Source organism: Elephantulus edwardii, unplaced genomic scaffold (assembly GCF_000299155.1).
Source record: "Elephantulus edwardii isolate Elephantulus edwardi_28Jun2011 unplaced genomic scaffold, EleEdw1.0 scaffold00113, whole genome shotgun sequence".
Lineage (NCBI taxonomy): Eukaryota > Metazoa > Chordata > Mammalia > Macroscelidea > Macroscelididae > Elephantulus > Elephantulus edwardii.
This window is the reverse complement of record NW_006399863.1, coordinates 4,880,581-4,906,709: the sequence shown is the minus strand read 5'-3', so window position 1 is coordinate 4,906,709 and position 26,129 is coordinate 4,880,581. Positions and strand designations below refer to the sequence as shown.

Sequence of the window (26,129 nt, the reverse complement as noted above, 5' to 3'; positions counted from 1 at the left end):
TCATGGTTGGTAAAGTGAGGGCCATCAAACCAGGAGTAGATTGCTAGCACCCTAAAAACTTATGGTCAGCAGCTGAATCAGTTAACCATTCGTACCACCTAGGGATAGCCTTAACAGAAGTTGTTGTGTATTGTTGAGTCAGAACTCATAGTTGACCCTCCAAGAGGTTTTTTCATAGGCAGTAAATCACATAGAAGGAAACTGCTCATCTTTTTCCCACAGGGCATCTGGTGGGTTTAATCTGCACACCTTCGGGTTGGCAGTACCACACCTTATCACTAAGCTACTAGCAAACTGAAATCAGAGCTGAGACATTAACACACTTTGGTGGAAGAAGCTCTGGTGACTTGATGGCAAGGAGCTTAGCTGGCAACCCAAAGGCACATGGTTCAAATCTAGCAAATGCTCCACAGGAGAAAAATGAGCTATCTCCTCCTATGTGATTTACTGCCTCTGTAAACCTGCTAGAAGTTCAGCTCCAAGTTGATTCCAACTTGATGGTACAAAACACCACCACGACAGGGAATGCTTTCACAGGCCAGCAAACTGATGTTAGAGCAGCGATGTTAGTTAATGCAGTGAAGTCACAGGGAGCCTCTGAAACGAGAGCCATTGTGCAATCCACTGTCCCCCAGAAAGTCAAAATAACTTCTAGTTACTTCCCCAGGCCTGATTTCTTTCCTTCTCTCTGATTTGTTTTCTTTGAAACTTTCCTTTTCTGCTTAAGTTGCTCATCTGGTTCTTATTAGCCTGTCATTTGAAATCTTCTCCTTCCCCTTAATATGTTGATGTCTTTCTCTTTTATTTTAACCTCAGTTCTTTTCTCAATCATTTCCTTCCCTTTGTGTTTTCATCTGCATCCTGGATGGGGTATATTGTCTTTGCTGTCATATTCCAAGGAGCAGTTCTGGGCCTTCACAAAGGCTTCTGGCCCTAAAATCATTTTCCTCAGCAGCATTATCTCTGCTTCCTGCAAGGCCTTTATAACCACCTCTGTGAGTTTACTCTTTGGTCTCAAGTGGGATGACCTATGTAAAGCACTTTGCATAGGGCTTGGCTCAGCAAACTTTATTTACTTTTTCTTGAATAAAAGTGAGAAGGGGATAAGCAGAGAGTTCCTGCACATCCGTTGGTCCACATTCCTTTTACAAGCCATCAGCCACTCTCTTCAGCATCAACCTTGCCTGGTGCTGTTTTACAGGTCACTTGTCGGGGCACAGGTGTTTGTAGCGGGCTCTGCAAACTCAAAGGCGATCTTCTCTCCAACATTTCTTGTTTCACTGTAATTGTTCCAGCATGTTACAGAGTCTATTGCATTGTATGGTAAATATCTGGCTCATGGGGCTTGCTCAAGTTAAATTTAATGAATGTAATATGTGCTTGGCACCAAACAGGCACCCAGTAAGGGTTGCTTCACCATCAACTATGTGAATCTCTCTCTTTCCTCTAGAATGCATTCCCCGAGAGCAGGACTCGTATCTTGTACCACTGAGTCGGAACCTCCCCATAGCTGACCTTCCCACAGGTTTTCAGAGGCCGTTGATCAGACGAGAGGAAACTGCCCATCCTTCTCCTGTGGAGCAGCTGGGGGCTCGAGCAGGATTCATACCTTTAATGTCTCCAGCACTGTGTTCACAGTAAGTGCTCACTGTTGGTTTATCACAATATATACAAATCTGCCTCCTACAAGACTGTGTGTCTCTTATGACCTGAGGTCTCAGTCTGCTCAGAGTCCCCTCAGAAGAAAGGCCTGGCAAATTACTTTTCTACAAGTTAACCACTGAAAACCATAAGGAGCAGTGCTCTACTCTAACGTACACAGGTCAGTATGGGTCAGACTTAACCAATGGCTACTGATTTGGTTACTAAAATGGGATGTAATACGGTTGGTAAAATCAGATGAATTCCTTGTGGAATTGCTCTGAAGAATAGGACCTCCCAGTAAGAAGTCTCATGAACTTTCCTTTAATTGTGTGCTAAGCCCAGCCACTTGCTGGCCCACAATGGCACAGCGATTCCCCAAAAAGCTGCTATCATTTTGAGAAATACAGTCTTAAATCCTCTATTCAAAGAGGAGTATTATGTTTCTCTCTGGGCTGGTAAAACCGGGGGCCAGCAAATCAATTTTCAACACACAGTGATCCCATATGACACAGTAACGGTTATACAGGGTTTCTTAGGCTGCAGTATTTATAGGAAGCTCTGGTGGCTTTGTGGTAAGGAATTGCATTGCCAACACAAAGATTCACAGTTCAAATACATCAGCTGCTCTGCGGGAGAAAGATGGGCAATCTCCTCCCATGCAATTCACTATCTCCAAAAACCCTCTGGAGGGCCAGCTATGGGTCAATTCCAACCCGATGGCCCACAACAACAACAACAACAACAGTATTTATAGATAGGGGACCTGGTGGAGCAGTGGTTAAGAATTAACAGCTAATTGAAAGGTAGGCAGAACCCACTAGCCATTCTAAAGGGAGCTCTAGTGGCCTAGTAGTAAGAAGCTCCGCTGCAGTCCCTAAAGCACACAGATCGAATCTACCAGCTGCTCCAGTGGGGAAGGATGGACAACCTCCTGCTGTGCGAACCCGCTGGAAGGTCAGCTGTGGGTCAGTTCTGACTTGACAACACACAACAACAGCCACTCTGAGGGAGAAAGCTGCGTTTTTAGCCTGCCCCAGTCCCAGAAACCCTATGGGGTTGTTCCACTGTGTTCTGTAGGATCAGCAGGAGTCTGAATTGACTTGATAGGACTAGGTTTGGGGTTTGATGGTAACATTTATGGGAGAAGAACATGAGCTCTTTCTCTTGCAGGAGTTCTGGAGAGGTTCAAAGTGCCAACCTTTCAGTGAACAGTCAAGTGTTCAAACATGGATGATAGCCTCCCAAAGTTTTCATGCCCTTCAGAGAACCCTGGGTCACTACTGTTGTTGGGTGCTGTTAAAGTTGATTACAGCCCATCCTACACCTCCTCATGCCCTCCCACCATGTTCGAGACCATTGTTACAGTCACTGTGTCAATCTATCTCATTGAAGGTTTTCCTCTCTTGAATGACCCTCTAGTTTCCCCACCATGATGTCTTTTTTAAAAGACTAGCCCCTCTTGCCAACATGGCCAAAGAATGTGAGACAAAGTTCCACCACTCTTGCCTGTAAGGAGCACCCTGACTGTACTTCTAAGACAAACTGCAGTGGGATCCCATGATATATGAAATACCTCTCTCCCACAACACAATTCAAAGGTATTGATTCTTCTTCAGTCTTCCTTATTTGTTGCCCAACATTCACATGCATAGGAAGCAATGCCACCTGTGTCATTATGTTCATTACACAGCAGGAAAGGTCCCCACCTACCACACACATCCTCAAATTTCCATTAAATCCTGGGGCTGCATTGCCTTTAACTGGCTTAAGATAACCACTAACAATACCCACCAAGGTTTCCACTTGACAGGTTTTTAAGGTGTCTAAAGTTTCCAGGGAGGAATTGGCAAGGATCCCATCATTGTTTAGCATGCAGCCTTTTAAAATAACTAAACCTTGAGTCTTTAAAGGCATCTAATTCTTGACACGCATCATTAAAGTACCACAACAGAGACCCGTGGCAGAACACTGCTGGGTACCCTGAAGGCATGGCGGAATACCAACATTAAGAGTCATTACCGTGTCTGAAGCATAATCAGGTCTTACTTCTTCCTTGCTGTCTGGAAACTGCCAGGATGGCAAAGGTTTCCACTGCCCTTTAAAAGAAATGGATGGGAAGAGCAACTCTCTTCAGATCACTGGGTTTAAACAGGAATTGTTTGTTATGATCCACACAGTCAAATGCCTTTGCATAATCAATGAAACACAGATAGATATTCTTCTGGTATTCTCTGCTTTCAGCTAAGATCCATCTAACATCACCTACAATATCCCTAGTACCACGACCCCTTCTAAACCCAGCCTGGACTTCTGGCAGTTCTCTGCTGATGTACTGTTCCAGTCGTTTTTGGATAATCTTCAGTAGAATCTTGCTTGCATGTGAAATCAATGCTATTGTTCTGTAGTTTCCACACTCAGTTGGGTCACCCTTCTTTGGGATGGGAACAAATATAGACCTCTTCCAGTCAGTTGGCCAAGTGGTTGTTCTCCAGATTTCTTGGCACAACTTGGTGAGCACATCCACGGCAGCATCTGTTAGCTGAAATATGTCAATTGTGTGAATATACCATAGATTTTCTACCATTCATTTATTGATGGACACTTGGGGTTTTTCCATCTCTTTGCTATTGTGCATATATCTGTGGGTTTGCATATATCTATTTGGGTGGCAGCTCTGGTTTCTTTAGGGTATATTCCTAGTTAGTGGAATTGCTGGGTTAATTGGTATTTCTATTTCCAACTTTTTGAGAAAGCACCATACCACCTTCCATAGTGGTTGTACCATTGTATACTCCCACCAGCAGTGACCAAGGGTTCCAATCTCTCCACAACCTCACTAGCATTTGTTGTTTGCTGCCTTATATAGGTTTTTCATCGGCTGATTTTCAGAAGCAGATAGCGTGGCCATTCTTTCTAGTCTTTGTCTGGAAACTGCCAAAACCTGTTCTACATCATAGCACACACAAACTTCCACCAACACGAGTTGTTGTTGTTGTTGTTGTTGTTGTTGTTGTTAAGAGCCAACGAGTTGTGGATGACTCATAGCAACCCTATGAACGAAAGACCTGAACACTTGTATAACTTTGATCGTTTCTCCAAGTTCATAGAGTTTCTATTTTAGAAGTGAATGCCACTCCTGTCTCCAAACTTGTTTTAATCAGGGAGCTCCATCAAACACTGTCCACCATGGGTAAGTAACCATTATCACATTTGATGCATCAGTGTCACAGCAACCATGAGTTACCTCTATATAGACAGACCAGTACTATACCACTTAGAAGAATGCCTGAACAAAAACAATTAAAACCAGGCCTGAGGGCCGCAAATTAAAATCACCCACCTTTGACTTCGTAACATAACTTTCTATCCACCAGGCCCACATGGGTAGCAGCTGTATATATGGTGCACTGGTTAGAAATCTTACCCTCTTCTGGAAGGCAAGACTTCTAGCCCTGAGCCACCAAAGCCAACATCAGTCTCGATCCTTCATGGATTGTGAGTGAGTTGCAAGTTCAAGAAATTAAAGAAAATGTGGTTTTCATAGCAACTCCCTACAAAGATATTTTTAAGGCTGGCCAAGTGATAAAGAAATAAAGCAGCATTAATAAATCCCAAAGAAGTTAAGCTCAGAGTGGCAGCTAATCTCCAGAAATAACTTTGTGAGTGGAGTAAGTGGCTGATGTTGATAAAACATCTCTTGGGAAAAATGACTATTGGTCCCAGAGTGCCAGCTCTTAGAAAATGTGAAACTCAGCTACTCGTCCCTGGATTTTCTGCAAGGGAAGAACTCTGTTCCATTAGTAACTTTTAAAGGATGCACTAATTCATGGTGGGAGTCTGAATCCTCCCATTAACTGTCATTGTGTGATCAAGCTGAGTTCAAAGATCTACGTAGGGCAAGGAGGAAACCCTCAAGTCTAAGGAAAATATGTTCCGCAGAGAGTTTGGCTGGACAGAAGTAGAGGGATAAAATCATACAGTCTGAGTTAAACATTTTTAAAGTTAGAAAAAGTGTGTAAAACCAGAGAACTTGGTCAAGTGGGTAAAAAACAAAGGTTTCAATTGCCTAAAATTCTAAATACAAGTTCAGATTCCTGAGTGTGATATGCATAAATACTTGCTGCTATTTTAATATTTGGCTGTAGCTGAGCTTTTGAAAGACTCAGCCTGAGGCAAGGTTTGGTGTGTTTAAAAAAATAATAATAATAAAAATACTTAATAGTACTTAGAGCAGAGCATGTGTGGTCACAGAGTTTTAAAGGAGGGAAAGAAAAAGGTAATTCTGAACATCTGTACTGCATTTTCAAAAGACAGAACCACCAGGCTCCCAAGTTATTCTTAAGTTTAGTGGTATGGGGGGAAGGGGAGAAGGAGGGGGAAAGCACTGTGGAGACAAACATTCATTGAAAAAAACAGAATAGAAGACTCAAAGTCCAATTCGGGAAGACAAGCTTTTTTAAAAAGAAAATTGGTAATTAATAGTGAGCATCCAGTAGCCAAGATTCAAATTTATGTGTCTTTCTGGATCCATAATTATCATCTCCATAAATACTTAAGAGAATCAAACACCTTTTATTTTCCTAAAGTCTCAACCTTTCCATGTGGTATCTTAGATCAAAACTTCATCCCGCCTCCTCCTCTCCTAAGATTTCTTTTCCAGTCCATTTTTTCAAGAGAGGGCAAGAGGAGGAAGTCAGAGGCAGAATCTGTCTGCTGTTTCTCTCCCTTCCTCTCTCTCTCCCTCCTTCCCTCTCCCTCTCTTTCTCCCCTCCCTCTCTACCCCCCTACACACACACACACACACACACACACACACACACACACACCCGACCCCGGTTTCTTTTCAGGTTCAAACCTCTCAACACCACAGTAATTTCCTTAACTCATCCATTTCCTCATTCCATCTCCTGTGGTCAGTCCTAGAATCAACAAGCTTCATGATAAGGGTGGCCCCTCTTCAGGAAAACTGAAGTTTCAAGCCAATGGGGCTGAGAATCAATGTGTTTACACAGCGACAACCAGCAACCAGAGGAGATGTCATGTCACTAATCCAGAGGATCACAAGTGGCACAGTCATGCCCAAAGGGGACACCTGACAATGTCTGAAGAGTTGTGTTTTTGTTTTCTGTTTCTTTTTATACACATTGGAAAGAGTGTGTATCTTCTGATGTTTACTAACCCACAGTGCACAGGACAGTCCCCAACTATAAAGGACTGCCCCACTTCACAGGTTAGGAGTGGCAGGTGCGGAAACCTAGGCTACACCAAGCAAGCAAAATCTAAAACAGTCAGGGTCTGTCCCAACATTAAAAAGCCTCAAAGGGATGATGACCCTGTCAAAAGACTCAGAAATAGCTGATGGCCTCGGACTCAAGGAAAGCAGAGACAATATTTCTACAGTCTTCCTTCTATAGTCCCCGCTTTCTGAATCAAGACACTGCCCACAGGAAAAGCAAGAAATATGACGGCAAAGTTACCTGTCCTTGGAGAGGGACATCATGCTTGGGAGGGTGGTGGACAGTGCAAGCGAGGAAGGCCCTTGATGAGATAGATTGACTCAGGTGTGTGTCAGAAACAATAAGGTTTGCTCACAGAGAGCAGGGTTCAGAGATGTTGGACATAGGATCGCTATGAGTGACAAGTACTTGATGACACATAACAACAACATATACTATACAACATATACATATACAATTTTAATTTTAACATATACAATTCAGAAGCTTAATATTCACAGTGCTGTGAAACCATGACCACTTACTTTCAGAACACCATCATCAATCAAAACAGGAACAAGATCTTTTAGCCATGACTGACTATTGCCCATCTCTGAAGATTATAGTAATCAGTAGTCTGCATCTACCTCTATGGGCTTGTGTATGAGGAGCAATTAATATAAATAAAATATGGTATGTATCTGGATTATTTAGTGTATTCTGCTTTGAGGTCCACTTATATTATGGCATGCATCAATAATGCCTTCCTTTTATAATCAAATATATTTTATTGTATGGCCATAACACTGTATGTTCATCTACTTATCAGTGTTGGGGTTTTTTTTGGTGGTTTTTTTCCCCCGAGTTGTTATTAAAAATGCAGCTTTAAAGCCTTTTGACATGACTTACTTATCCATGGACAGCCTATTTTAAGACAAGTTCCTTAAAAGCAATTAAAGATTTTTATAACTATTTGTGAAGGCCTACAAAGTGTCTGGAGTCCTCAGGAAAGGCAAACAGTTAACACACTTGGCAATTAACTAAAAGGCTAGGAGGTTTCAGTCCAGCCAGAGGTGCCTCAGAAGAAAGGCCTGGCAAAAACCAGCCCTTGAAAATTCTTAAGCACAATTCTATTCTGATATATATATGGGGTTACCAGGAGTCAGGATCTACTCAACTTGATGGCAACTGGTTACTGGTTAAAAAGTAACAGCGAACATAAATTCGAGGGGAAACTGATAAAAGCCTGAGCTTTTAGTTAGGTCACGTACTCCAAATCTGCACCTTTATTGGCAATTCTGTTCTCCAATGCATTACAACATGATAGTTTCTAGAACACCCCACAGTCCTTTTTGGATCTGACTTTTATTAACATCATTCTTGAGGGAGCTGAAGACTTTTGTGAAAACTGGCAAGGTCACTCAATGCGCTGCAAAACCAAATAGTAAAATCACAAGCATAAATGTTGGAGGGAGGAGTGTTTCTGTGCATATGTGTAAAAATTGCTGTTAGGCACCTGCAAGTAGATTACAACTCATCAAGTTCACTACGAGGATCCTATGAACCACAGCTTTGAACTGTGCCCTATGCTGCACTAGCCTCATGAATTCCACCACACTCAAGCCCGCTGTTATAGTCACCATATCAAGCCACCTTGTTGAGAGTCTTCCTTTCTTTCTCTGCCCCTCCTCTATTCCCAGTATGATGTCTTTTGCCAAGGACTGGACCCTCCTCACAACATGCCCAAAATATGTGAGTTGAAGTTTCACTATTCTTGCTTCTGAGAATTTTGGTTTCATTTCTTTCAAGGCATACTTATTTGTTATTTTGAAAGTCTATAGAATTTCAGTATTATTCTCCAACACCAAAATTTAAAGGCATCAATTCTTCTTCTGTCATCCTTATTCATGGTCCAACTCTAAGATGCATAGGAAGCACTTGAGAAGACTATGATTTGACTTGGGTGCACCTTAATCTTTAAACTGACATCCTTTCTCTTTAACACTTTGAAGTCCTTGGTAGCAGATTTTCCCAAAACAACATGTCTCTTGATTCCTTGACTATTGTTACTCTGGGTGTTGATTATAGACCCAAGTAAAATGAAATCACTGACAACTTCAATCTTTCCTCCATCAGTCATGATGTTGCCTATTGGTCAAGATGTGAAGACTTGTTTCCTTAATGTTAAGATGCAATCTATATTGAAGGCTGTAGTCTTTGATCTTCACGTCTTCTTCACTTTCTGTAAGCAAGACCGGGTCAGGTGCATAATGCAGGTTGTTGATGAGTCTTACTCCAATTCTGATGTGACATTCTCCTTCAGATAATCCAACATCATGAATTATTTGTTCAGTAGATTGGGAAAAAAAAATACAGAAAAAAGATACAAACCTGATGAACACCGTTCCTGATTTTAAACCATGCAGTATTCCCTAGTTCCTTTGTTGTATCCAGACAACCATTTCTTGGTCAATGTGTAGTCTTTTTATGAGCACAATTAATTGTTCTGGGATTCTCACTCTTCTCAAGGTTATCCATAATTTGTTATGATTATACACACACATATACACACACATGAATACAGTAGTAAACACCTTTCTGGTATTTTCTGCTTTCAGTCAAGATCAGTGATAGCTCTTATAACACAGACTCTTCTGAATCCAGCTTGAATTTCCGGTAGTTTTCTATCACTGTACTGCCACTGTCCAGCCATTTTTTAACAATCTTAAGCAAGCTTTTACTTTCATGTAAAAATATATATATGCATATGTGTGTGAATAAATGTACACACATATTTGTGTGCAAATAAGTATATATTTGTTAATCAGTATACAGATGTATATGTGTTTGTGTGGAAAAAAATATATGTATATATCACAACTATTACTAATACAACTCACTGCTGTCAAGTCAGAACCAATTCATAGTTAACCCACAAGAGGGTCTCTGAAGCGTTAAATTGGGAGAAGATTGGCCATCTTCCTCCTGTGGAGCCACTGGTGGATTCAAACTTCAAGTGAAGAAGGAACTTTGGAATGGCAGCTCAACTCCCTATGGACTATGTCACCATAGGGTGTGTGTGTGTGTGTGTGTGTGTGTGTGTGTGTGTGTGAGAGAGAGAGAGAGAGAGAGCGCTTTCTTAAATGGCAGCATAGTAAAGAATTCAGTCTTTGCAGAATAAGGAAAAATGGCAGATGTTATAATGTTATAGTGCTGTTAAGTGTCTTTGAACTGACTCGGAATCACCCTAGGCACAAGATAACAAACCTCTGCTCTACCCTCACAGTCTCTGCTGCGGTTAAGGTCATTGCTGCATCTCCATTGGCCTCATTGAGGGTCTTCTCTTTCACTGAACCTTCATTTTCTGAGCACAAAGTCTCTCCAGATAAGAGGCTCCAAGTACGTGACACGAAGTCTCATCATCCTCACCTCTAAGGACAGTCTGGCTGCACTTCTTACAAAACCAGGTTATATCATATCCTTGCATAATAACACAGGTACTTATAAAACCATTCCATATATCATAATTTGTTTAAAATGTAAGGTATGTTGTATACATGTACACACACATTTAGATTGCAGGGTACTAGAAACCAGCATATGATTTGCCAATTCCTGATTCAAATGAGTCTCTGTAATTTTCACTTTAAAGCCTCATGTGTATTTCCTTTTCCTTTTTTACAAAAGAACACCACTTACATAAAATTATATTTTTTATACGAAGGAGGACTTACTCCACTCTTTATGTAAGTTATAGTAATTATAACCAAAAGCTACAACTAGGAATCACCAAGGACTGTTTACACTGTTTGATTTCATACTTTGCTCAAAACATTTCAGATGCCTTTTGACCAATATGCCAAACTGTAAACACAATTTTAAAAAGGCACTCTCACATTCTAGCTGAAGTATATAGGGAGGTAGATCTTGTTATAAAAAATTTTTATCAGATAAAAGAGAAATTAAGTAGAAGCACTTGTTAAGAGGCTACAACTACAATTTCAATGTTCCACAATTCCCATAAAGGAAGTCTAAAACATAAAAAGCAAACAAAAAATTCAACAAAAACCTAAGTATGATGGATGGATGGGTGGAGTTTGGGGTGGAAATGGGAAAGATCTGGTGTGAAAAATAATGTATATGAACTTTATAAATAAACCAGCATTAAAAAAACCTCCAACAAACAAACAAAATGTAGGTAAAAAAGAAAGGTTTGTGGAGGCAAAGCATTTATATTAGGCCATGGGATAATGGTGAAATAAAAAAGGTTAAAAAGAAGACTAAGAACCTTGAACAGATGAAATGAGGAAAGTCCAAATGTAATTGTCACTCATTCTTTTTTATTACCCTACTCATGAAAATCAATGCATTGTCTAGGAACTTACCAGTGTGTGCATTACCTGTCTTGGTATTTTAAGAGAGCATTTGCACTTGCATGAGCTGTTAATGGACCAAGAAGACCCAGTTCAAAGCTGTTCTAAACCAGTCGCCTTCAGAACACTCTAACTGAACCCGAACAGAACCGCACAAGAGTTATTAATGGCTGGTTTTTCAGAAGTAGACTTCCAAACCTTTTGAGTGGACTCAAATTTTCAGTCCTTTGGTTACACAGCTGACTGTGTTTATCATATGTCTCAGCCAGTGATTCCAATCTATTGTTGTTGTATTGTTATATGCCAATGAGTCACTTGTGACTCATAGCAACCCTACATACAACAGCTGTAAACCAACTCTATCTTGAGTTAATTTCATTGTCTCTCACACACCTACCTTCATTACCCTTGTCACTGATTCAATCCATCTCATCCCGGGTCTTCCTCTCTTGTGCTGTGTCTTGAACTTTCCAAGCACAATGTCCCTCTCTAAGGACTGGTCTCTCCTGGCTACATGCCTAAAGTATGTAAGATAGAGCTTCAAAATTCTTGCCTCCAAGGATTCACTCAGGTTCACCTTCTTAGGACTAAACTTTGTTTTCTTAGCAGTCCATGATCTGTTCAGTACTCTTCTCCAGCACCATAACTCAAAGGCATAAATTCTTCTGTCATCCTTATTCATTGTCCAGCTCTCTGATGCAGAGCAATTGTGAAGACTATGGCTTGGGTCAGGTACATCTTAGTCTCAAGACTGACATCGTTGCTCTTCAGTACTCTGGAGAGGTCCTCTTTTTGGGTTAATATTGTTTATCTTCTTTTATTATTATTATCATTAATTTTAATGAAAATTTACAGAGACTTTGGACTTTCATTCACTCATTTTTGCACTTTTCTCCCTGTCCTCTTGATAGCAAATTTTCCCAATGCAATTTGTCTTTTGATTTCCCTGGCTCCTGGTACCAACAGTGTTGATTATGGAACCAAGCAAACTGAAGCTGTTAACAGTCTCAACCTTTTTTTCTATCATAGTGCTGCCACCTTTCCCAGTGGTAAGAGTCTTTGTTTTCTTGATGTTGAGCTTCAATCCATACTGAAGGCTGCAGTCCTTCACCTTCTGCAGCAAATGCCTCAGTTCCTCCTCAGTTTCAGCAAGCACAGTGTGTCAGCTGCATAATGTCGGTTATTGATGAGTCTTTCCCCAATCCTGATGCTGCAATTCTCCTCATAAAATCTAGCATCCCAGATGATCTATTCTGCACATAGTTGAAAAGGTATGAAGACAGGATGCATCCCTGGCATATACCTTTCCTAAGCTTAAATCGCACCATGTTTGCTTGCCCTGTTTTGATGACTGCCTCCTGGCCCAAGTATAGGTTTCACAAGAGCACAATTAAATGTTTTGGAATTTCCATTCTTCTCAAGGTTAGCCGCAATTTGTTGTGATCCACACAAATGCCTTTGCATAGTCAATGAAACACAGACAGATCTTCAGACAGACTTTCCTCTAGTGTTATCAATAGAAAAGTTACAGTGATACTATATACAACAAGCTTGGAAGCAGGAGTGGCATCCACTTCCATAATAGCTTGCCCCTATGAACCTGGAGAAAGGATAAAAATTAGACAGGTGTCCAGGACTTTCGTTCGTAGGGTCACTAAGAGTCACCTACAACTCAACAGCACTTAACAACAACAACAGCATAGAGAGAAAGAGAGCAGTTGGCCTAGCGGACAGAAAATCATGCTCCCAAGCCAAAGGTGGGTGACTCTATTCCATGGCCCTCAGGCGAGCCTTTAATTGTTTTTGGTGAAGCATTCTTCGAGGTCTTGTAACCCTGGTATGTCCATTTGCTATAAAGAGGCAACTCGTGTTTGCTGTGAAGCCGAACAGTGAGACACTGATGAGTCAAATGAGAGAATGGTTACCCAAGGTGGACAGTGTTTGGTGGAGCTCCTCCATTAAAACAAGCTTGGAAGCAGGAGTGGCATCCACTTCCATAATAGCTTGCCTCTGGAAACCCTGTGAACCTGGAGGAAGGATGAAAGTTTTACAGGTGTCCAGGACTTTCGTTCATAGGGTCGCTATGAGTCACCTACGACTCAATAGCACTTAACAATGACAACAACAACATATCCAACAGTACAATACCTTAACCCACCCTGCACCATTCTCATAATCACCGCTGCCCTTGCACCTACTTTTACAGCCACTATTTGAATCCATTTCTGTTGACCCTCTACTTTAACCAGCATGTCTTTCTCCAGAAAGTGGCCTCTCCTGATAATATGCTCACCAATCTCACTTCTATAGAGCATTCTGACTAAATTTCCTCGAAGACAGATTTGTTTGTTCTTTTGTCTATTCAATATTCTTCACTGACACCATTATTCAGAGGTAGCAATACTTTCTTAGTCTTCTGTATTCATCGTTCAACTTTCAAATGCATGTGAGATGACTAAAAATATCATGAGGGGTCAGGTGCACCTTAGTCCTCAGGTGACATCCTTATCTTTAGCATTTTTAAGAGGTCCCTGGCAGCAGATCTGCCCAATATACTAGGTCACTGATTTCTTGATAGGAGTTGACTGTGGAAGCCAAGTCAAATGAAATCTTTGACAATTTCAATCTTTCCTGTACTTATCATGATTTTGTTGATTTAAACTTCTCATTACTTGCTGGGAGCACTAGTGGCCTAGTAGCAAGAAGGCACACTGCAATCCCAAAGGCACATGGTTTGAATCCACCAGCTGCTCCACTGGAGCAGGATGAACAATCTCTTTCCGTGTGATTTGCTGTCTCTGAAAACCCACTGGAATGTCAGCTATGGGTCGGATCCAACTTAACGGCACACAACAATAACACGTTACTTGCTGGCTTCACAGATTTATAGCCCCGGCTCAAAAGACTCTCTAATCTATAGCAAGAAAAATTAAAGACTTATGAGGGGGTTTAGCGCAGTGTGGAGTTTTTTACCACTTACGAGGTGGGGGTGGGAATCTCTCTGAAGAACAATTCAGAAAACTTAGAGTCTAGTTTCTTGTCTGCTTTGTATCAGGAATAGGGTAACTAGAGACAGCAAGTCAAAATTTGAACACAAGTTCCATCACTGCTGGATCTGAGATCTAGGACCACTCACAACACTGCTTTGGGTTTCAACATCCCTACAGAAGAGGCAGTGAAGTTGCCATCCATCCCAGACCTGATGGAAAGGAGAAATGGCTCTCATCACAGAGTACTTAGCACAGGTCGCTATGGAGAAAGTACCCAGGAGCTGTTACAGGTCATCATTGCTGAACTTCTCTGAAACCCACTTTCCCTGCAGCATAGAGATGATCACTGTTCTAGAATTTTTTTTTATATTTGCATATCCATGGTTAGTACAGCATTATTCACAACAGAAAAAAGCTGGAAACAAATCAAGTACTCATCAATGAATGGATAGAGAAATTATGTTGCATTTACTGAACGGAGTACTATGCAACTTCGCAAAACAATGAAACATTAAATAGCATGGATGAATCCAGAGGACATTATGCTGAGTGGAATGAGTCAGTCACAAAAGGACAAATAATGTATAAAACAACATTATAGAAAACTAAAGAAATGTTTAAACAGAGAGATAATCATACTAGGATGGTTACCAGGGAGAAGAAGGGAAAAAAATTAAGAATATAATAATTGATGAAAACTTAATAGATGAAGAGAAAGATAATATGAAATGGGTGTACAATAAGATGCTGTAGGGATGGTAATAGGTGTTGTAAAACAAAATGTTTATAAATGATTGCTTGAGAAAGCATGTTTTGTAAATTTTCACTCAAATAACAACATAATTTGGAAAACATGTAAAGTTTTAGTTCTATATAGACTTAAATGATTAATAGTGACTAGACAGGACAGTATAACTGCCTCATAGAATTTTCTAGGATGGGAATCCCTTCATGGAATCAGAGTGACACACCTTTCTCCCTGAGTGGCTGCTGGTTTTGAAAAACTGATCTCCTGGTTAGTAGATGAGTGTTTTCACTGTGCTACCAGGGCTCCTGACTCTATGGTCACTACTTGATAGCACAGACTTGACAGCAATGGATTTGGCTTGATTTGGTTTTGGTATACTGGTACAAATAAACTTGGAAAAAAATGTTTTTGCTGTTACAACTAACTTGAAAGATAGTTTCATTTAAAAATTATAATTGTCTGCTAAAATACAGTACAAACAGATTTATCAACAGACTTTTTAAAATATTGGTTTGCTTATGAACAGAATGCATTTTATAAACTGTAAAGTTTCCAACATACACTGTTGTTGGTATGTGCTGTCAAGTCAGGACCGACTCATAGGTGACCCTCCAGTAGATTCTCAGAGGCAGTAGATCACAAGGGAGGAGATTCTTTTTCCTTTGCAGCAACTGGTGGATTTGAACTGTGCATCTTTGGATTGGCAATGCAACTCTACCACTAAGCCACCAGAACTACAACACATATTTCTTGTTCTGACTCATGGGAGGCAGGACTTTGGTAGAGTTTAGGCCATCTCAACCTCCTGTTCAGGTTTATGAAACTCACTCCAGTATATGCTGCATCAGCACTTGCAGTATTTCTCTCTGTTGCTGATTCTGACTTCCAGCAATCTCATAAGACAACAGAACTGCCCGGAAAGTTGGTTTCCTAGGCTTTGATTTTTATGGGAGCATATTGCCACATTTGGAGATACTGGGTGCTTTTGAACTAGCAATCTTCCAGCCAGAAATTAAATGTTTAAGTACTGCATCACCAGGGCTCCCTTTTTTCCTCACTGCTCCTATTTTTCTCCAAGAACGATGATGGTAAGTCATGTCAACAAATAGAAGAAAACTTTCCAAAGAGAAGCCTCATCTGAGGCAAAGCAGAAAGAAGACAGCAATGAGGACAGTCACCAGAGGTTCTCTCAGCGTGTCCCCCTGGCATTCCCTCCCTTCCTTCATACCTCTTCACTCTGCCACTTTCTATCTGCATCAGGTTCCAAAATACCTTGTGTGCCTAGTGGTTCCCTGGGGCTCAGTCTCCTTTACTGTAAAGAGCAGGCAATTTTATTCATTAAAATCTATATGGGGTAAAGCCTAAACTCTTTCCGTTTAAAATGCAGTATTCAAACTTTAAAGAATGCATTTTCATTTATAGATAAAGCCAACAACGCCAGTCAGAAATGAATGCACTCCTGGTGTCATCAGAAATGAGGGTACATGTTAGAAAATCTTACTTTGGGATTTGCTGTCAATCAGGGGTCCATGTGAAATAATGCTTCTCTTCAAAGATGTTTTGCTGGCAAGAATTCTGCACAGATGCAGCCTGGAACTCAGCAAAGGCAAAGAGGATCTTTATCAAGTTGGCATCAGTCAATGAAAAGTCCATGTAATTGAAAAAGAGATAGCATATTCAAAACTAAATGGGTACCTAGAAGTATGAAGGAAAAACAAGTGGTCCCTGGGGTCTCCCCTTATAATCCTGATAGGTGTATGTGACAAGACAGAATTTAGGATGATCTCACACAGTCTGGCTGCCGTTATGGTCACAGATGATTAGGTTTACATGGGGTGGGGGGCGGAGATGAAGAAATGATCAATACTCAGAAAGGCCTTACGCACTGAAGGGGAACACTCCAATCATTTCCGTACTTGTATTATCAGCATTGGCGGGATAACTGCACCAGGATTTCAATTCAGCTTCTTCTATTAATGGCACTGCCCTGCTCATTGCCCCATACCCAGACCCACTGCACACTAGATCAACGATGTGTCACTGTTTGGCTGTTGCTGCTTCAAAACCAGAACGGTGGTTAGGTGTAAAATGGAATTTAAGTTGTAGCATGAAACACTGTGAGAAAAGCTAAGCTGATAAACAACATGAAGTGCCTTGACTCCTGTGGCCACAAAAAATGTTGAGCCTTAACTGCCAATCAGCTATAGATGTGCTGGTCAGCTTTGCAATGTTTCCTCCTCTCTGCTCTGAGCACTCAGTTCCCCATTAGGCACGCCTTGTCTACAAGTAGAGCCCCAAGGTGGTATAAACAGTTAATACTGAAAAGTTCAAGTCCATCCAGGGGAGTCTGGAAAGAAATGAGTGGTGCTCTACTCTCGAGAAATCAATCATAAAAAGCCCTAGGGGAAACAGATGAGGGAGAGAACTGTTTGAAAGTGATATATGATTGGGTATTATGGTTATGACAAGAGTCTAGAATGAAGGTTGAATAGTGGAGTGTACTCAGGGCGGGAGGTGGGGATTCTATACCAATGAAATAATTTTTCTTTTACTTTTCAAAGGGAAGAGCTAACTGGGGGGGAGGGGTGGGCAGGGAGAAAAATGTAACAATGAATGTATGGAAATCCAAAATTTCTGTAAATGTTCATTAAAATTAATTTTAAAACACTAAAAAAGGGGGGAAAGACATAAGCAGAAGAAAGGAGACTTGAATATTATCACAAAAAGAAAAAGAGAGACCTAGAGAGCATTGGCACGCATGGGGTTACTATGAATACAAGCTAACTCAAAGACAACTAGTTTCTTGGTTACCTGCAGGTAGAAAGATGGGAAATCTCCTCCCAAGAGATTTATTTATTGCCTCCAAAAACTTGCTGGAAGGTCAGCTACGGATCTGTTCTAACACTCAACAACGCACAACAACAGCAGCACTAGGTGGACATGACATTTTCTTTCAACTTCTGTAGACACTACCCAGATTCAGACCCTTTAACACCCAAACAACCACAGAATGTATCAAATTTATCTCCAAGTCTATGTTCTCTTCTCATCAAGTTCACTGTCAATCAACCATGTCCTTGGGTGACACATTCTCCAGGACAGGTGCCTTTAAAGATTCCCAGAATCAAACAAGTAAGGACTGATCTTCTGTGCCAGATACTCAGAGCCTCCAATGAGGCAAACCCAAACCATCTATGAAACTCCATGTCTTCCATCTCCAGCAGGTGGAGTTTCAGCTATTCCAAACTCACACATCCCAGACGCACAGTGGTCCCACCTATCTCAGTTTCCTAGGATCTTCATAACAAAACACCACCAACTGGGTGTCTCAAAATCACAGAACTTTATCTTCTGGGACTTCTGGAGGACAGATGTCAGCAATCAAGTTGTCCACAGGCACAGCTCCTTAGGAAAGTTCTGAAAGAGGATCTGCCCCATTTCTCTCTCCTGACCTGCGGTCAATGGAGCTCTGGTGGCTGTGAATCTCTGATACGCTTGATTCACACCTCCTTTGAATGCTGCCTCTCCAGCACCCCCGCGTGTGGAGATTCGCCTTCACCAGCTTTGCCACACCAGAAGTGGTTGCTGGCCTTCCTGTCTCTCAGCTGCACAGCACTGAAGCGCTGCTTGTGGTGCTTGGCTGCCATTTCAAGAAGCAGTACAGAGGGGGTATGTGAAGACACTACACGTACACTTTATTATTTAGATGTTGGCTCGAGCACCTGCTGTATGTGACTGATGGCAAGTAGTTACTTACCACTGTGTGCGTCCATTTCCTTACCCGAGTAATGGAGTGGATGGTGGCAATATTCACTTAATATCCCTGGCTATGAACCAACCTTTAATAACTATGGGCAGTTCTCTTACCATCCTAAGAATTTCTGAAACCCTGAAAGAGACTTCAAATTGTCTTTCCAAGGGTACTCTCATAACACCCTGCATATGGATGTTCAACCTGTATCCAACGATGTCCACCACATTGGGAAAGGGGGAAAAATATGGGAGAACTCAAGTTTACTCTGGAAGCTACTATTCCACTGCAAATACTGATTAATGTCAAAAGAACATGGAGCCTTTTCAACCCTTAGATGCTTTTCCAATGCAGGCAAAATAAATAACAGAGCATTCTCTAGGCATTTGTGACCCACTTTTCTTCTCATTGGCATTATTTTGAGAAACTACAAGTAACAGTTGAGGCCTGGGGATAATGATACAATGTGCTGAGCAGAGAAGACCACCAGTCACTCAGTCAATTCTACCTCATAAGGACGCCATGAGCATAAGAGTAGAAGTGTGTTCCTTAGAGTTCCCAATGGCTTGTTTTCCAAAAGTCACCTGACCTTTCTTTTTAGGGGCCTTTAGATATATTCAAACTACAACCTTTCATTTATTAAGCAAAAGAAATCAATTGCTCATGAGTCAATTCCCAGTCATAGCGACCCTATGAGACAGGGTAGACTTATCCCAGGGGGTTTCCAAGACTGTAAGTCCTTATTGAATCAGACTGCCACATCTTTCTCCCATGGAACCCATGGCTGGTGGGTTCAAACCACAGATCTTTCTGTTAGCCAAGTGATTAGCCACTTGCACCACCCAGGAATTCCCTAATCAAGAAAGAAAACTACTGTATTAAAATGGGTAGAGACGAATATATTCTATAATGAGGATAGTAAATAAGCCATGTAAAAGATCACATACTCAGAAGGTTATGGTTCTACGGCCACTTGTGTTTGGGAATATTTTCCATGATATGCTTTGTTGGCAGATATAGAATGTATTGGATCTGGAGAGTCAGAACGAAAAATGTCAGTATCAGCAAAATTATAGCTTGGCTCTGTCAGTATACTCGGAAACCAGCGTGTGCTAGATAGAAAGAAGCCATATGGTTTGGAGAGAAGGGGGCCAGGGTGGAGTTGACAAGTTTGGATGGAGATTATATGTAGGAGATTGGAGCTGTCAGAAAACGGTGTCAAGAACTTGGAGGTCATATTCTTTCACTTGGTAGATCTCCCACTGGCTGGCCTGGGGCAAAGTGGGTCACTAAGCTGGAGACCAAGGATGACTATCCTCTAACCCTTTTCCCTTCCAGCCCACAGCAGAGGGAAAGCACAAACCCAATGTCCTGGTTATTTCGTTTGGTTAATAGCTATTATGGTACCTAATTATGAAAAAGCTTGGTTGCCCCTGCAGCCAAAGAAAGCCACTCTGCCCGGAGGGAGAAGCAGGTTGAAAGGAATCAAAGCAGTATGCACATCCCTTCCCTTTAAGGGCCTACAGTCAATGAGTGCAAAGAATTGTCTTCTACAAGACTAGCCAACAAAAATAAGATGGAAAGTTGGGCACCATACAGATCCATTTTTCCTTAATGACATCAGCAGTATTGTGATTTGTTAAAACCTTTTCACGAAACAATATGTTCTCTGCAGGAAAAGCCAGAGAACAAGGTAAACTCTTACCACATTAAGCAATGTCGTATCAAATCAACCTGTATCCAAATGCATCAGACAACCCTAGTGAGTAATGCTGACTTTCAGCCAATCCTTGGATCCACATTTGCACATCAGCTACAGCCTTGGCAAGAAGTCGAGATCATAACCCTTCTGTGTTACATTTCCAACCAGACAAAGAAGTGGCTTCACCCCCAGCCTCTCCCAGACCACTGAAAGCAAGATAGCAAGACAATACAGTGATTCAACCAACCCAACCACATGAAACTTCAGCCAACTTCAAATCTTCTGAAACAATGGGCTAAACATGGCCAGACTTTCCAAAGGTGGGGTTTCTGTGAGGTCCAACACCTCTGCCTGTAAAAGAATCGTAAAATCAGCAACACTCTATTTCCACATTACAGCACCTACCCCAACGTGGTCAAACTGTATGAGGGAAAAGAAATCAGCAAGACGCTAAACTTCAAACCTCAAGTACATTTTAAATCCTGCTGTTGGAATTCATTTAAATTAACAGAGGTCAGGCAACTGCTTTATTCAAGCTCCGTTATTCTTACCAGTTTAATACCAAAAAACAGAAAGCCAGATTTTTCCACTGGAAAAAAAAGAAAAAAGATCCTGACAGAAGAACATTCTAAAACTCAGCAGAGAATATGGAAACAGTTTACAGTAAACTCTGCCTCACAGAATAACTAATGAAAGAAATTACCGAGTTATTTGGCTATGGGAAACAACTATTTATATATTATTACATATTTTATAGGTCACAAATTAAAAGCACAAATTTCATTTCCTTGAATAGCATTTTTCCAGAGTGTGTAACAAAGAACATCAGTGCCTCCAGAGAAAACCAAGTCTAATAAGTCTGAGAAGTTCTGCTTACCTAGTCTTCTTCCTAGTGATAAAAAAAAGCACACATTTATAAAGTCCAAAGGTCCTGCAGTGAGTTCTGTGGAATTCAGCATTTTCTCTATTTTCTTGGCCCTAAAGGCCTTTTCCTCTCATTATAGATTAAAAGGGGTCCTGGTGGGGTAGAGGTTAAGAGCTCAGTTTCTAATCAAAAGGTTGAAAGTTCAAACTCCCCAGCCACTTCCTGGGAGAAAAGGAGCTGACTGTCTACTCCCATAAGGACTAGAGCCTTAGAAACCCCGTGAGGCAGTTCCACTCTTTCTGGTAGGGTCAATATAAGTTAGAATCAACTCAACACCCAGCATAGGAACACCAACATTTCTAGAATGGTTATTCTATGGAGTACAATTGGAAGAAGACTTTCTGTTTGTTAAAGACTCTGGAGTCAGCCTAATTCAATTCCCAGCTTCACCACTTGCATTTTGAGTGGCATCAGGTAATCTTCTTAATGCTCCTGTTGTTGTTGTTATGTGCCGTCAAGTCGCTAGTGACTCCTAGCAACCCTATGTACAATAGCCCTAAACCCCGCTCTATCCTGTGCCAATCACACTGCCTCTGACACACTCATCCCGAATACCCCAGTCACTGAATCAATCCATCTCATAGAGGGTTTTCCCCTTCTGCACCATCCCTCCACCCTCTCAAGCATGATGTCCCTCTCCAAGGACCTCTCCCTCCTTACAACATGGCCAAAGTATGTCAGACGAAGCCTCAGAATCCTTGCCTCCAAGGAGCAGCCTGGTTTAACCCTCTCTAGGATGAATCTGTTTGTTTTCTTGGCAGTCCAAGGTACATTCAATACTCTTCTCCAGCACCACAGCTCAAAGGCATCAATTCTTCTTCTATCCTCCTTAGTCCAACTCTCTGATGTATAACAAGTGACTGAAAAGACCATAGCCTGTATCAGACACACCTTAGTCTCCAGAGTGATACCATTGCTCTTCAGTACCCTGGAGAGGTCCCTAACACCAGACTTTCCCATCGCAATACGTTTTTTTATTTCCTGGCTACTGGTGCCAAGAGTGTTGAGCGTGGAGCCAAGCAGACTGAAGTTGTTAACAATCTCAATCTCTTCACCATCCATCCTGATGCTACCAATTGGTCCAATGGTGAGAATCATTGTCTTCTTGACATTGAGCTTCAATCCACACTAAAGGCTGCAGTCCTTGACCCTCTGCAGCAAGCATTTCAGGTCCTCCTCAGTTTCAGCAAGCAGGGTTGTATCATCTGCATAACGTAGATTGTTACTAGATCTTCCACCAATCCTGACGCCACACTTCTTCTCATAGAGCCCAGCCTCTCGGATAATCTGTTCTGCACACAGGTTGAAAAGGTATGGAGACAGGACACATCCCTGGCGTAAGCCTTTCCCAATTTTGAACCACGCAGTGTTGCCTTGCTCTGTTCTGATGACTGCCTCTTGGTCCAAGTATAGGTTTTGCATTAGAACAATCAAGTGTTCTGGGATTCCCATTCTTCTCAGAGTCAGCAGACTGGTTTGTGGGTTTTATCAACCACAGTTTTGAAACAATCATATCTTCAAAAATGGTAGATACTCTACATGCAGACAATATACAGCAATCTCTACATATCTTCTATAGACCAAAGAATAGAGAAGGCAGGAAGTGTATTGATTCCTGCTCCACTGCACCAGTTATTTCTTGCCATGTACAAAGAATTCCAAAACAAAGTCTAAAACAATGGCAGTTTATTATCTGACAGATTCTGTTGATCAGCTTAATCAAAACCTCTGCTTCACAATCTCTTAGAAGCTACAACCAGAATATCAGCTTAGGGGCAGCCATCTCATCTGAAGACTCAACTGGGGAAGGACCCACTGTTGAGCTCGCTAAGTTCTTGCTATCAGTATTCAGTTGTTTGTGGAAAGCGAGCCCAAAGGCCTCACTCAGTTCCTCAACAACTGTAGTTGGGAGATGGCCCTTGGCTCCTTGTTACATGAGCCTTTTGCACAGGACAGCTTCCTTCATCAAACCATGCAAGCTGAGAAGGTAACAGAGATGGCTATCATAACAGACATCAAAATCTTCCGCAATCTAATCAGGGAATTGGCATCCTGTCACCTTTGCTGTGTTCTACGAGCAAGTCAAAGGGTTAACACTACACTCAAGGGGAGGAGATTACACAAGGGTGTGGATACCAGGAAGCTGGCATCACTGCGGGCCATCTTAGAAGAATGCCTACAGAATTCACCCTCGTGGGATTTGGAGAGAAAGACTGGGCCCAGCAAAATATTTAAGTATTGCAATATAAAACCAAGCTAGGTGGTTTCCCAACCATGTTGCCAACATCTCAGGTAAATAAAACGGGGAAAAGAAGTGAGAAGGACATCAAAATCTGAAGACACTAAAAGTTGTTTAAATGCTCTAAGCAAATACAACTTTAGTGCTGAAAATTCTCGAGAAAACCAGCATCAGCAAGTGCCAACGTGGAAGCCATGTTTTTAAAACGAATTACCCAAAAGAAGGGCTGCTGTATGCATAGGCATTCAATGCCAAGAAACCGAGTTTGGTCTAGAAGCAAGTATCTTTTGGAATTTCTATTTATTGCTATAGAATGTTTTGAAACTACAGCTAATGTCCTTTTATTGCTTACCATTTTCTGTAAGATCTGTGTTTCCCACGACAGTTTTGCCTGTGTGGTACTTTTGAGAGCCATAACCACTACAGTGGCAAGGGACTGCAGTTAAAAATTTCAAACCTTGGCCATTACCCACATTTTTAAAGCTCTGTCCAATCACATATTCTCAGATATCCGGGCATCCCAACATAATGGGGGTAGCCAGTCTGTAGAGGCGACCTCTAAAGGACTTACCGCAAGTTCAAATGATTTAACCTAGTAAGTATGGAAAAAACGCTTTACTTTGAAAATATAAGATGCTTCATTCTACATAGATACAGATTACATGAAACAAAAACATTCCAATTACAACACCATTTTCTTCTTTCTCTTCTGCACACTTACCTTAGCTTTCACAGGTATTTCATATGCTCTACTTTCTGCAAACCCTGCCCCTCAACTCAGCTCTATAGTTATTTGGGCCCACGGTTTTGTTCCTTTGTATGACGGTAGTTGAGAAGCAGCTAGAATTTAAACGGCATCTTACTTAAGAGGTCCTGGGACCACTTCCACTTGTGGGAAAGCAACTGTAAACTACCTTTGAGCGGACATGTGCTACACTCACTTGGCTCCTCAACACATGCTGAATAATAATGAAACAAATGCGTGGTGAGGAGATGAGAGGAAATGCAAAGATTCCCGTTTAAAGGTGATGTGCAGGCAATAAAGGGAATTTCTCTAAGGATGTAGATCTCACCCAACCTGTAAAAATTATTTGATAAAGTATTTTAACACTTGTAAATAAATAGCTCTGGGAACCAGCCTATATGTGCTTACCTCTCTGAGATGGATGTTTTCCTTCTCCTTCTGATCCAAAATCACTTCTAAGTGGCTGACTTGAGACTCGGCCTCCGCCATCCGCCGCGTGCGTTCATTGTCATCCTCGAGGCTCTTGGAGGGCAAGCCTTTACTCTGCAACATCTCCAGCAGCTTTTTAATGGATTCATCTCGGGCATTGAGGGTCTGTTTCTGCGTCTCAATCCTCAGCTCCATTTCCTCCAGTGTCTTCCTCAGAAGGAACAGCTCCTTGGCCTGTCTGTCATGCTCGGCTTGGAGCCGGCGGAAGTTCTCCTCCGTCAGCTCGATGGTGAAGTGCTCGGCCCCGCGGTTGCCACTCTCTTGCTGCAGGAGGTGGTTGAGGTCCCTCTGGGTTCGCAGCTCATCCTGGAGGGCCTGGATTGTCAGCTGCAGGTGCTGCAATAAGAAAAAGGAAGCAGGAGAGGAGACAGAGGGAAATAAAGTCAATCCCAGGGCCGAATGTTTCGCAGCTACCACATCATGAAGATGGAATGTTAATCATGAGGTCCAGAGCGCCAGCCATGAATTCCTCCACGGTGGCCTCCGAAGCATGGAACAGCACATGGAGAAAGGGAAATTAATTCAATGATGCTTTCCAAATGTCTTAAGAGAAATGCACACATACACAGGAACAGTAGATTAGTGTCAGTCACGAGGGAAACTATACATCTACAGAGTTTTCATTTAGGAAGGTGAGAGGGTTAGAGGGAAACTTTCTCAAGCACGCCTTCATTACACCCACAACGCTCCAGACTCAGCATTCCTTGTTTCCTAAGGTGTTCTTGGTTCGACCATCCATTATTTTCTGTGATAAATGCATGTCCATTTAAAAATAAAAAGGAATCGCATCCACTACAAGCAGACACAAAGGAGGACATTTTTTTCCTGCTTTTTAACAAATAAAGCTAGGAACAGGTTTAGTAAACAGGATTACTGCATCTGCAAGCGAAAGGGAGCAAAGGCAGACACGATGGACACACGCAAACACAGGAGGAGGTGAGGGTGTGCAGAGCAAAACCAACCAACTGCAAGAGAAGACAAACCTTGGTTCTTCTGGCATCCAGCAACTGAACAGCATGGGAAATGGGAAAGGAAAAAAAAGGAAGAAGAAAAAAGAAGAAGAAGCAAAAAATCAACACAAAGAAAAGTCCAGTGCAAGCAAAGGATATTTAACTGAACAAACTTAATCAACATAAAGTACCTTCACAGAAAATAAAAAAAAAAGAAAAACAATTCCTTATTACAGCAAAGACTCATAAGCTACACAGACTACAATGTTGATGTCTGATACACGTAAACAAAACAAAATCTACTGTGAGGTTTACTCCACTTTTTTGTTTTCCTAAATCTCACTGACCCGGTAAATG

The 26,129-nt window shown here is 41.6% G+C and overlaps 1 protein-coding gene across 1 annotated transcript in view; it reads right to left on the bottom strand.

The window, feature by feature from the left end:
* The window catches only part of ERC2 (ELKS/RAB6-interacting/CAST family member 2), a 1,171,987-nt gene that overhangs the window by 901,685 nt on the left and 244,173 nt on the right, over positions 1-26,129 (bottom strand). The window contains exon 3 of the mRNA XM_006892220.1: positions 24,742-25,158. Within this exon, the coding sequence (XP_006892282.1) occupies positions 24,742-25,158 (417 nt within the window). The remainder of the gene's footprint in view (positions 1-24,741; positions 25,159-26,129) is intronic.